Source organism: Anolis carolinensis, chromosome 1 (genome assembly GCF_035594765.1).
Source record: "Anolis carolinensis isolate JA03-04 chromosome 1, rAnoCar3.1.pri, whole genome shotgun sequence".
Classification (NCBI taxonomy): domain Eukaryota; kingdom Metazoa; phylum Chordata; class Lepidosauria; order Squamata; family Dactyloidae; genus Anolis; species Anolis carolinensis.
The window spans coordinates 228,466,544-228,480,055 of NC_085841.1; the positions used below are offsets into that span (position 1 = coordinate 228,466,544).

The 13,512-nt window shown below is 37.3% G+C and overlaps 1 protein-coding gene across 9 annotated transcripts in view; it reads left to right on the plus strand.

Annotated features, from left to right (window-relative positions):
* The window catches only part of gtdc1 (glycosyltransferase like domain containing 1), a 274,488-nt gene that overhangs the window by 73,354 nt on the left and 187,622 nt on the right, over positions 1-13,512 (plus strand). For all 9 annotated transcript variants that reach the window (XM_016994974.2, XM_008112911.3, XM_062966645.1 and 6 more), the window contains one exon: positions 950-1,163. In XM_016994974.2, the coding sequence (XP_016850463.2) occupies positions 985-1,163 (179 nt within the window). In that variant the 5' untranslated portion in view covers positions 950-984. The remainder of the gene's footprint in view (positions 1-949; positions 1,164-13,512) is intronic.

Genomic DNA, 13,512 nt, shown 5'->3' on the forward strand with positions numbered 1-13,512 from the left:
GAAATAAGTATTGACATACCAAGTTCCCATTTATTTTGTGGATCTATTCTGGGACTAAGTAATCAATCTTTCCAAAACAAGCATGTTCTTTGGCTAAAGCCACTATTGTTTATCACTTCAGAACATTGACTCATTTTGAGCAATTATTAGAGATTATTTGGGTTTCTCCCTTTGTTAAAATTTTGGGATATTTTATTTGTCTATTTGTTTTGTTTCCACCTTCATTTTATATGTCAGCTGCCCTGTGGCTTGGAGTGTGAACAGCCTCCTTAAAATGTACAATATTGTTCTGTTCCAGATAGTTTGGTGCAATAATGTATTTTGCATCTGCTCTAGGGGCTGGAAATGTCACTTAGTGATGCTCTCAGTCTTTGTAGCTTTAAGTGTACATGTCCTGAGGAGGACGACTCAGTCTAGGTTTCCTTAGGCTGCCCCAGTCATGTTTCTTTTAAGTCATCTTTCTGTATTGCCTTTAGTATGAAAGATTATTGTGGTTGAACTACGCTTGAAATGCCTTTTAGTTTTATGTACCATCAGTAAGGGGGCAAATCTGTTTGAAAACAAATGAGCTATATTATGTAGTCACAGACCCAACTTAAAAATAAGTGTATATTTTCAAAGCTATGGGGAAACATGGAGACACAGCTGTAGCCTCAGCATTTTCAAGTACACGCATGTATGACTGAATTGTTAATTGTAACCTAAATTTTAATGGAATATGACTTTGATTAATAGATATTCTCCTTTTTCCATGCCTGCAATTTTAATTAGTCTTTTTTAAGTTAAACTTATTAATGAAACAAAAAGATTGAATCCCTTTAAAATTGAACTCACTGACTGAGCTCTTGTAATGTGGTTCCGCTTTTATCATGATCCTATATGACACATTTTAAAATGAAATAATTATAAAGTAGACTTTATTAATAATATGAGCTTTTAATTTTTTTAGAAGAATCTTGGCCAACTTGGATCACATACAGAAGAATGAGCATTCTACTAATTGAAGCTTTCTACGGAGGCTCACACAAGCAGCTTGTGGATCTCCTGCGAGAGGAAATAGAAGACTGTGTCCTTTTCACTCTCCCTGCCAAGAAATGGCACTGGAGAGCAAGGACTGCAGCTCTCTACTTCATGCAAAATGTGCCACCCAGTACTGACTATAGGTAAGAATTGCTACTGATACTACATTTATCTAAGTCTTGAGTCTACAGATACAACATTTAATATCTATATTGGCTTGAGGTCATCTAGGTAAGGTGTCCCAGTTTAGATATAGAGAATCTCCTCGGTACTCATGTTTCATTCATGGATATTTATGTCTTATGGCAAAGCTAGGACAGTAACTCATCTAACTATGTTTGAAGCCTAATGTATTCTACAGATATTGACCCATGGGCCTGAAGTTTAAATTACCACATTAATTGGTCCCCCCTCCCTCAATGAGGGAACCGATTTCATAATATACGTTTAGATATCAGCTTGCTGTTAACTTCCTTCAAGTCAACTTCAACTTGTAGGAATCCTATGAATGAGAGAACTCCAAGTCACCTTATCATCAACAGCCCTACTCACGTTTTGCAGATACAGGTACATGACTTCATTTCTTGAGTCTATCCATCTGTCTTCCTCTTTTCCTACTGCTTTTCCAAGTATTATTGTCATTTCTGGTGTCTCATGTCTTTTCATATATCCAAAATATGATAGTCTCAGTTTAATCATCCTATTTCTAAAAAGAGTTCAGGCTTGATTTGCTGTTGGATATGGTCTTTTGGTCCTGAGTACACAACAGTCAGATATTGTGACACGACCATTTCTTTATGAGCAATCAATTGTTTTGCACAATCTGTGTACTGCTTACGCTCATGTATAAGCCTAGAAATCTATCTCAGAAATTGTCTCCCAAAATTGGATTGACATGTCTTTAGAAAAACATAAGTATTGTTAACCCTTATCAAAAAAGGAACCACCCTCTTTTCCGAAAAGAGTGGCAAAAGGTCATTTTGAATGCCTGGGTGGTAAAATGGCAGCAGGTGTGTCAAGGGCTGCTGGTCACCTGTGGCAGCACTAGCGCTTTCCCCTTCCAGCAGAAATACTTTTGACTTATCCACTTTCTTTTGAAATACTTTGGTGTGCTCTATTACCCCCCCCCCCCCCCCCAGTTTTGATATGACTGATAACTCAGAAGTTGTCATTTTTATTGTTTTACAGCATTGAGGGGCACTATAGAAACATTTTAGACAGAAAAAATTAAAAACAAGGTAGTCTGCTGACATTTATTTTATAATCCAAGAAGACATGAAAAGAAAAAGCAGAAGGGAAACAAGAAAACTCAAGAACCACATTTGTTTGGTCTTTCTTCCTTTAGGATACTCTGGTCTTAGTTCATGTCCATCTTTCACTCCATGAGACTGTTGTTTGTTGCTTTTACAGGTAGTGTGTGAAAAAAGTTAGTGAATTGAAAATAGTTTCACAGGTATTGTAAACACATGCCTAAATTGGGAAGTAGGGTAATCCTACTAAAATCATGAAAATTTAATAAATCAACTCTTTTCTCTTTGTTTTCATCATTACCTCACTTGTTTCTCCACCAACAGGTCAGAGATGAGAAACATACAGTAGATTATGGGTAACATGTGGCCTAAATCCTATACAACATTCACATATTTCATGGAATTTCCTTTTGCCCTTTCCCTATATTGCAGCTGTAAGAGCTGGACCGAAACTGACAATTTTCCAGTTCTCTGGGGCAAGTTTCTGGGTTGATTTAGGGGCCTGTGTTAGAAGGGAAAGTTTATCTCCCTTACACTTAATTCTGCTGTTCTTCCAGCAGATGCTCAATGCTGAGATTTTTCCCGTTTTGTGATTAAATTTTGAGACCCAGGCTTTGCACATGTTGTTTTTCTAGACCTAAGAAACACATTCCATCATGTAAAATTTGTGTGAATCCACACTGTTCGATAACATGCCATGTGGTATGTTTGCTGTGATTTCAGTTTGATGTTAGAATAATTCTTTTACACATTTAAATTGCAAATCTTTTCAAATAAGCTGATTTCTTTATTCTTTTTATTGTGTCTGATTTCATATTTATTTCCAGTCTGGAACAAATCTATTATTTAGATCTTTTTTTTGGTCTTAGTTTTGCTAAGTGTGGATTTTGAATTGCTGGACTTTGAAACAATCCTATTTTGTAGGAGTATGTATGACAAACTATTATGTAAATTTTTTTGTACATCACAACGACATCCTCCAACGCATTGCAATGTTATCTCAGCTCCTTCAAGGTCAGGAGCCCAAGCTGTCCAGCACTTGCTGTATTAAGCTAATCAGACATAACTCATAGGCATACACCTCATTAGTTTAACGTACAGTTACACTGACCTAAGATAACTTTATTCCAATTTGTCAAATAACCTACATTTTAACAGAAAAGTACTGGAAGTTTGAAAACTGATTGGAAGTTAGCAAACTTGCAATCTGTCATGTACTTCTGTGCAACATAACCTTCACGAACAGTAAATAAATCTACACTTAACCAGTACAACATAATGAAGAGGTGACTGGCACTGCCTTTGTTATTGGCATTTCATTAGAAAGAACATAATTTTGGACACTTTTTAATAGGTACATTCTTAATAAAAATGTGATAGTAGTAATTCATCTAACGCTGAGCACTTCAAAGTGCCATTGATTAGTTTTAAAATCAAGCTTGTGAATAGTGTTTTCTTACTGAAAAGAGTGTTCAAGTGAATTCAATTTAAGCAGTTTCAAGCAATTTGGAGGAGACCAACAGTACAGACCCACTTTGCCTTCTAAGCTTGGGATTCACAAATATAAAATGTGAAATGCAGGTATGTGTGTGGGAGTCACAACTGTCTTGTCTTTTTTACAAATTAAAAACAATGTCATAAGTTACATCCTACTAGTAATAACAACTGCAAAACATTTAGATTTCTCCCAGGAGGCTGACCACTCCAGAGGGTCTGTTGTCCTCTTGCGTTTACCCTCCTTGCAATAGAAAAGAAACCAACCAACAGAAAAGTCACTTTGCCTGTCTTTCCTTCTGCTTTGTTCGGATGTTTCCATTTGGGGAGATGATATACAAGGTAGAGAAACAATTGCTGAAGGACTTGCCCCATGGCTGCATGGACCCAAGAAAACGTACTCACCTGAACCTCCTCCAAAAAACAATGTTGCCAACAAGACTCTGCTGGGAAACTGCTTCTTGCCAATAAAGTAGCAGCAGTGGCCCTCAGGTGCTGATGTGCTGTTGGCCGAACCATCTGTATAGACTGCAGAAGGGTATCAGGGCGCTTCCATGCCAGTACATGTGGGCTTCCCATGGCATGGCAGCTCTGAAGGAGACTACTCCAGAGTACTTTGCCTGGTATAGATGCAGCTTGAATCTTCTGCCTTCAATAGTAGTGGACAGCCCATAGGAAGGATTAACATTTGCTGAGAGTAATTAATCCGTAATGTGGGATTTTCAGGTAATGGGAAAGGAATGTCAGGACACAAAATGCTTCCTTTAAAGTCCTTAAACCAAATTTTTAAAGTTGGATTTGAATGAATGAACTCTAAGAAATGAAACACATTGATAATGCCAAGCGTCCCCCTTCAAAACAGAAGGAGGAGTGTTATGGGTAAGAGTAATGTTGAAAAATAGATTCTGCAGTTTCTTTTAATATACAGTCATGCATTTTGATTATTTGAAAATAAGCTAAACCTATGAATAATACAGAAATAAAATAAGTACAAGACACTTTAAGAGGATAAACTATACTAATTAAAAATCATAAATGTAGAAATACTGAATTATAACATGCAATTTCGTTACACTTTAGTGCTAGTAATGTAAATACCAATATATATAAAATGAGGCATACACATAATGCCTTCAAGAAAAACAAAATAGTTTTCCAGAAACTTTAAGAAGCTAAAGTGGGGGAATAAAATATGTTAGACTCTCCCCTCCACTAAGCTTTCATTTTTCTATTAGGATCATAAGAGCATTCACATTATAGGGCCAGCATAAGGTTTTTTTTTTTCAAAATTCAGAATATTACTTTTGCTTTTGCAGTGCCTAGACACATATCCACATAGTTCTTAGTATCTTTGTTTTGTGGGCCTTGATATGCCACCTGACAGATTACCATCATCAATATGCAGTCATCCCTCTGTGTAAAGTATAATATGCTGCTGCTGCTGCTCAGTCGTTTAGTCGTCTCCGACTCTTTGTGACCTCATGGACCAGTCCACGCCAGAACTCCCTGTCGGCCGTCACCGCCCCCAGTTCCTTCAAGGAAAGTATAATATTATAATATAATATAATATAATATAATATAATATAAATGATGATGTTGATATAAACCAGTAGATGCTGTACAAGGATCTACTGAATGGGTGTTACAGTAGAGTCTCGCTTATCCAACCTCCACTTATCCAACGTTTTGTATTATCCAACACAGTCGGCCTTTTAGTAGTTAATGTTTTTGTAGTCAATGTTTTCAATACATTGGGATGTTTTGGTGTTAAATTCATAAATACAGCTGCTGCTGTTCTGTCAGAGGCCCTATGAACCACTCCAAAAGTGTGAAGGGACGCTTTTCGCCTTTCCTGCTTTTTTAAATTTTGTTTTAGTTTAGTCAGATGCTTTTCTGTCCAAGTGTACCCCCTGCCACTTTTGGACTCTGAGGTGTTCCTGTGTGTGTTTCTGTAGATCTTAGGAAGCTACTAGCTGTGCCCGGCCACGCGTTGCTGTGGCGAAGTATGGTGGTATGGGAAATAAAGTATTGAGGAATTGGTGGTAGTTAAGGTCAAGGGTAAAGGTTTTCCCCAGACATTAAGTCCAGTCGTGTCTTACTCTGGAGGTTGGTGCTCATCTCCATTTCTAAGCCGAAGAGCCGGCGTTGTCCGTAGACTCCTCCAAGGTCATGTGGGATGACTGCATGGAGCGGCGTTACCTTCCTACCGGAGCAGTACCTATTGATGCACTCACATTTACATGTTTTCGAACTTCTGGGTTGGCAGAAGCTGGGGCTAACAGTGGGGGCTCTCTCCGCTCCCCCAATTCAAACCTGTGGCCTTTCGGTCCAGAAGTTCAGCAGCTCAGCGCTTTAACACGCTGCGCCATCAGGGGATATTATTTCCTAAAGGTTGTGAATATACAATATTTCTGATTGGTTTTTTTTGTTTGTTGGAGGCAAGTATGAATGCTGCAATTAGGAAAAATGATTAGGATGTAATGGCCTTGCAGCTTTAAAGCATGGCTGTTTCCTCCCTGAGTGAATTTTTTGTTGGGAGGTGTTAGCTGGCCCTGATTGTTTCCTGTCTGGAATTCCCTTGTTTTCAGAGTGGTGTTGTTTGCGATATTTTATGTGCTTCTACTGTCTGTGGCCCTGAGAAAACAGAGGATTTTCCAGACTTTGATGATGGGAATACTTTGTTGGGAGGTGTTAGCTGGCCCTGATTGTTTCCTGTCTGGAATTCCCTTGTTTTCAGAGTGGTGTTGTTTGCGATATTTTATGTGCTTCTACTGTCTGTGGCCCTGAGAAAACAGGATTTGCCAGACTTTGATGATGGGAATACTTTGTTGGGAGGTGTTAGCTGGCCCTGATTGTTTCCTGTCTGGAATTCCCTTGTTTTCAGAGTGGTGTTGTTTGCGATATTTTATGTGCTTCTACTGTCTGTGGCCCTGAGAAAACAGGATTTGCCAGACTTTGATGATGGGAATACTTTGTTGGGAGGTGTTAGCTGGCCCTGATTGTTTCCTGTGTGGAATTCCCCTGTTTATTTACTGTCCTGGTTTTAGAGATTATATTGTTCTGCATTATTCTATCCCAGTAATTATTTCATATTAAAGAAGAATCTCACTTATCCAACATTCGCTTATACAATGTTCTGGATTATCCAACGCAGTCTGCCTTTTCATAATCAATGTTTTTGTAGTCAGTGTTTTAAATTCATTGTGATATTTTAGTGGTAAATTTGTAAATACAGTACAGTAGAGTCTCACTTATCCAACATAAACGGGCCGGCAGAACGTTGGATAAGTGAATATGTTGGATAATGAGGAATTAAGGATAACCCTATTAAACATCAAATTAAGTTATGATTTTACAAATTAAGCACCAAAACATCATGTTAGACAACAAATTTGTCAGAAAAAGTAGTTCAGTACACAGTAATGCTATATAGTAATTACTGTATTTATGAATTTAGCACCAAAATATCACGATATATTGAAAGCATTGACTACAAAAATGCGTTGGATAATCCAGAACGTTGGATAAGTGAGACTCTACTGTAAATACTACATAGCATTACTGCGCATGGAACTACTTTTTCTGTCAAATTTGTTGTATAATATGATGTTTTGGTGCTTAATTTGTATAACGATTACCTAATTTGATGTTTAATTGGCTTTTCCTGAATCCCTTCTTATTATCCAACATATTCACTTATCCTGCCGGCCTGTTTATGTTGGATAAGTGAGACTCTACTGTATATTGATAATCTTTTATTATCTGCTCAGAACTGGATTATATGAGGCTCCTTCTACACAGCTGTATAAAATGCACACTGAAGTGGATTATATGGTAGTGTGGAGTCAAGATAATCCAGTGCAAAGCAGATAATATCTATATATATAAAAGAGTGATGGCATCACGGCGACCCACAAAACAACAAAACTACAGGCCCCCCAACCTCAAAATTTGACAACACAACCCATCATCCACGCCTCTAGGTTGATACAACAAAAAGAAAAGAAAAATAAAGTCCTAATTACAGGGAGAGGAATAGTTGCTTTTATCCAATTGCTGCCAGTTAGAAGGCTAAGCTCCTGCAACTTGGTCTCCTAGCAACCCAATCAAAAATGATAAAAAACACTAAAAATTAACACAATAAAATACTATAATAACAGAAAATAACTAAAAATAATACAAGAAAATAATAAAATATAATAAATAAAAATATAACTTACAATAAAATTAATAAAAAATGCAAATAACATCAAATAAAAATTACACAACAATTTTTAACCAATACCACCACCACCACTTTGCCACAGCAACGCGTGGCCGGGCACAGCTAGTAAGATTATAAATGGGTTATATAGCTGTGTTGAAGGGCCTTGAGTCTACACTGCCATATAATCCAGTGCAAATTAGATAATCTGTGGAAGAAGCCTAAGTAAGGCCTAAATCTGCCTGTCCCCTAACTGAAACCTGGCTGTCCCTTGGTTGCTAGGCAACCAAGTGGGCAGAGATTAGCCCTCTAAACTGGCAGCAATTGGATAAAAAAATTATTGCTCTCCCTCTAATTAGGACTTTATTTTTATTTTATTTTTGTTGTATCAACCTTGAGGCGTGGATGATGGGTTGTGTTGTCAAATTTTGAGGTTGGGGGGCCTGTACTTTTGTTGTTTTGTGAATTGCCGTGATGCCATCACTCTTTTATATATATAGATTTCTTGATTTAAGGCGTTGGCTTGCAGACTGATATCAGAACAGAGGATGGGCCGGAGCTGTCAATGCCTTGGTCCTTGCTACTTCTCGATGGATGTCAGGTGGTGCAATACTGGCTAAGCAGTATAATTTCTCCAGTGGTGTAAGGCATAGTAATCCTGTGATGATGTGGCATGTCTGATTAAGAGCCGCATGTTATAGGTGAAGTTACTTTATTGGTGTGATCTCTCTCCCCCCCCCCCCCCCAATGATTTCCAAATATTAGGAATCAGTGATATAATGGTTTGAGTGTTGGATTAGGTCTAGGAAGCCTAGCATTCAAATGCATACTCTGCCATGGAAGACCATTGGGTGATGTTTGTCTCAGCAAAAGAAGGCAGCAATGACAAACCTTTGAACAAATCTTGCCAAGAAAACTCTGTGCTGGTATCACTTTAAGTCTACTTGAAAACAACATTAGTAATATAGCCTAATGTTTCCTCCTAGGTTCATTTTAAAGAGGCATTTTTAAAGGACTTTTACAAAGAGTGTGGCCTTTTGTTTTAGCAAAACTAAGGTTTTCTCCTCCCACAAAAAATAATGAGCAACAAATATTGGCAGTGAGTCATAGCAATCAGTTACTTTTCAAAAAATGTATTGAAAAATGGTGATTTAGTTGTTGTTGTTTTTTAAAAAAAAACCCTGAATAAACAAAATAATAATTTGTTTTACAAGTATCTTCTTAGTTTAGTGCATGTAGTACAGGAATGTAGAAGCCACACAATAGGTTTGTATACAAAGAATGACATCAGTACTGTCTTCCCATGTTATCCTAACATCCTTCTTGATGTCTAAATTTCTGAATTAGTGGAGCAGCAAGAGGTGGAGCCTTGGGGATGGGGAGAGACATCAAACAAACAGTTCCTGTTACATAACAATCAGACATCTGTATTCTCTGACCAGATGGCAAGGGGATTCTAGACACATTTGTGCACCTTGTTATGAATCCAGAAGCAGAAAAAATTGTTGCTGCTTGGCATGAGCATATTGACAAAACAACTAACCAGCTTTCTAAGTGGGTACATGAGTGATCACCATGGTAAGGTTCCCTCTGATGTCAACAATCCATTTCAAGCAAATTCTCTATCTGCTCACTTCTGTACAAAGCTTTGCACAGAATTCCAGTGCAGACCAGTCTTTCCCTTCTTTTAATTTAGTATAATTGAGACATTTTGTAAAAAGTTTCATGTTATTAAAAATTATATGTACACTGAGCAAGTGCAAGAACAAAACCTTTAAGGGGAAGTGTGTAGTGGAGGTGACACAGGGAAAAAATGTAAAGAACACTTGTCATTTTTAAAGTGAAGAGCTACCATCTGCCAACACTTTTATTAGAGACAAAGATTATTAATACAAAATGAATGTTTAAGATCATATTTATGGCTTTTTGAAAAAATCTTCAGGTAACTTTTCTTGTTAAATCGCTCTTCCCCACATTTTCCCTTTTTTTTTTTTTCATTATCTGAACTTCGGTTTACCGAATTTATAGCTTCTTTTTAAAGCATATACTTGGCTACAATATCTGGGAATTGGCTTTGTCATTATTCTATGTGAAGCAAGTTGGCCAGCCATATCTTTATTACTTCCTCAAACACGATAGCAGTGCTGTTGATTTTCTACCCCCTCTGCTATTCTCATTGCCCAAGCTGATTAATATCATAGGGAACTTTAAAATACATTCCCAGCTCACCCCCCAAATTCTAAGGAGTATGGCAGTCCCTGAAAGCAGGACATGAGTCCAATAGTCTTCTTCAACAGTGTTGGTCTTCTTGTTTGGAACCAGTCTGTCCACATATAAGGCATTATAGTAATCTGGATGAAGTTGTGGATATCTGTAGGTTGACTAGCTGTATCCAGAAATGGTTGTAGATAGCTTATTTGTCTAAATTGCTAAAAGGTGCTGAGGTCACTTATTCCTCTTAATAGTTTTTGATCCAATAGTATTGCATAGTCCTACATCTTGTTTTCACTATGATAAACAATTTGTCTGTGAGAAGTCTACAAGAAGAATAAGAATGCTATAATATCATTGTCCCCCCCCCCCAATAGATTGTATCAGAGACATAGTGATTGCTATACACGAAGCAGCATATAGCAATTAGTCTTGTGTATTTATATAGAATCACATTTCATTCGTAAGGCCCAGTTTTCATTTTTGAGCTCCTCTCCTGAAAATGGGTGCCTTTCCAAATGAGCTTTTCCGTCCAAGGTCCAAAAAAATGAAGATTTTCAACCCACTGGTGGCAAAGCGCCAGGGCCTGCCAGGGCCTACAACCGAGCACTCAGCACCCAGCGCTCAACTGTAGGTTCTGCCAGCCATGGCCTCCATCCGAGTGCACCGTGCACCCGGCACCTGGCGGTCAGCTGTAGGCCCTGCCAGGGCCTGCCAGCCAGGGCCTACGAGTGCCAAGTAAGAGGAGCTCAGCTCTCGAGGCACCAAAAATCAGCCGACCAAATGGCTACAGTTACCACTTTGTTGTTTCACTGATATTTCCGTTCTGGAGGGGGGTGTACTGTTTAGTGCATTCCAAACAAACGAAACGGTACAAAAACACAAAATAAATGAGTGAGATGATAATTGGGCCCATCACTAATAACTATCATGGTCACTGAATTTTAAGGACTGTATCCTACATTTTTGTCTCATCACCTTTAAAAACCATCCATTATGGTTATCATCAGTCAGTGAACTTGGTTGATTTGCATAGGAAAAATGTTCTATGTAGAAATAGCATTCTTACACAGGAATTAATATATTTGCATTGGAATGTTCTTTTCCATGTAGAAAATGCTGCTTCCTGTACAGAAAAGGTATGGATTTTGTATAAAATAAGTCCCACATTATAAATAGCCTTCAAAAAATTGTGATTTTCAAAATCTTCCTTGCAGTGATAGAAATAGTTGAAATTACTGGTTGCTACCTTCAAGAAGAAATTTATTGAAGATCACATCTCTGTTCTGAAGAGAGATCAGAGTATGTCAAGCAGAAATTAAGCACTCAATCCTACAAAAATAATTTAGAAAAAGAAACTTGGACCAGGAATTACAATTTTGTGATACTGCATATCTAGTCAAACATACTAACCATCACTTCATAGCAGTTCTGCATGTGTTAATGGCTATTAGTCATGACACCTGTATAGAATATCCATTGTCAGAGAAAACTCATCCTTGAATACAAATGTAGAGGATGGCTACTGCCTTCATACGTACTTGTGAGTTTACCAAAGGCACTGAGCTTTGGAATAAAATTAGGTCTGTGTTAATCAAAATCTGGCTGCTTTACAACTGCCAGATTTAAGATGAAACAGTAAGATAATATGATAAACTGTAGCCAACATTATGAATCAATCTTCATTATTTTTGAAAAAGAGACTTCTCATAATTGTTGACCCATTTCCAGATAAAACAATTGCAATTCTTCCATTAGTAATGTCTGTCTTCCTTTCTGGTCATCATGTGCGAGTCTTAGCAGTACAATATGGCACTAACCTCCATGGTCTATAAATTTCACTATAAGCCTTTCTTACAAAGATGGCTTTTGAGGTTTATGTCATTATATCAGTCTTTGTCAGTTGACCTACGTATTTGATTTGTATTACAGAGTCGTTAAAGGGCTACTCCCCAATTAATACATTACTGCTGCTTGGGTAGTACTTGAAAGCATCCTCCATGTGTTGGGTATATATTACAGATCATAAACATTGTTCACAGGTCTCTCAAATTGCATGGTTAATTCCTATGCCAATACCAATGAATTTATTAAATAATGAAGAAAAAAATGACCATTGTATTTGATAAATATTCATAAGGTTTGTGTATAGGTTTTGTTAGATAGCCATTTGTTATCTAACTCAAAAAGGGAGTAGAGATTTACAATATATTTGGAAATGGTCTTCAGTGAGGGATCAAAAGTATTTTTGGAACTCAAATATTTACTAATATTCTTGTTTGCTTTGAAATGTTTAAGAAGCTGAATTGAATATAACATTATTTATGTATGTGTTTTTGTCTATGAAAAAGCGAACTTCATCATTTATTTTCGTTCCTTTTTGTATTTCCAAAGATATTGAAAATCTAGAAATTTTGAATGTGATATGAATATGTAACAGTGTTTTGAGGTATTGGTCGGGCATTAAACTATTGATTTGCTTTAAAAAACCCAAATAGCCGTAGAGTCTTTCTTTCCTGATTTATATACAACAATATATGTTTTTTCTTATTTTTTTGAAAGCAAGCAAACCAGACCTGAGCTCCATATCTAATGTTTGCCTCAGGTCTTCATATCATGTTAGATATTTCAACAAAATAATCAATGTTCTGACTGTACACCTCAATGCTGTCTTAGTATGTTGGTGGCTTTTACAGCCATCAGGGTTTTTTCGCATATAGCTCCATCAGTTAAAATAATGGCTTTTCTCCCCGTGTAAAAGTGTAATAAGCATACCGTTTGTCTTTTAAAATACAATTGTCAAATTTTAAGGGGTAAATATATTTTGAGTATTGGCCCTGGAGGTCTGTAAGAGGCTGGAATCTGTTAGAAATAAGACCTTTTATCCATGTGAACAGATACCTGAGGGGCAGTGTAGAATGTAATACATTATGTGTGTGTGTGTGTTTGTTTTTAAAAAAAAAGACTATAAGAATTACTAAATGCATATAGTTTGAGTTCTCCTACCACAGTTAACTCTTTTGCATGCACGCTAGCATTCATATGTGCACACTGGCCTTGGTGCAGTTCTTAAGGACTACATCTTTAAAGGCCAACATTCAGAAAGTTATTTTTATAAACATTTCATTGTACAGTGTTTTGAGCATTTAAGCAGCTTTTTACCCAGTTGCAGTGTTGGTGGTACATAGTGTTTGCTACATTTGGGAACCATGTGGACAAAAGAATGAGTTGTGCATGATTGCCACAGTTAAATCTCTGTATAGAGAAGGAGGAGGATTGTAAGGGCCACACTCTGTTTTGAATGCTGTGGAATTGAATCCTTCAGGCCCGTCC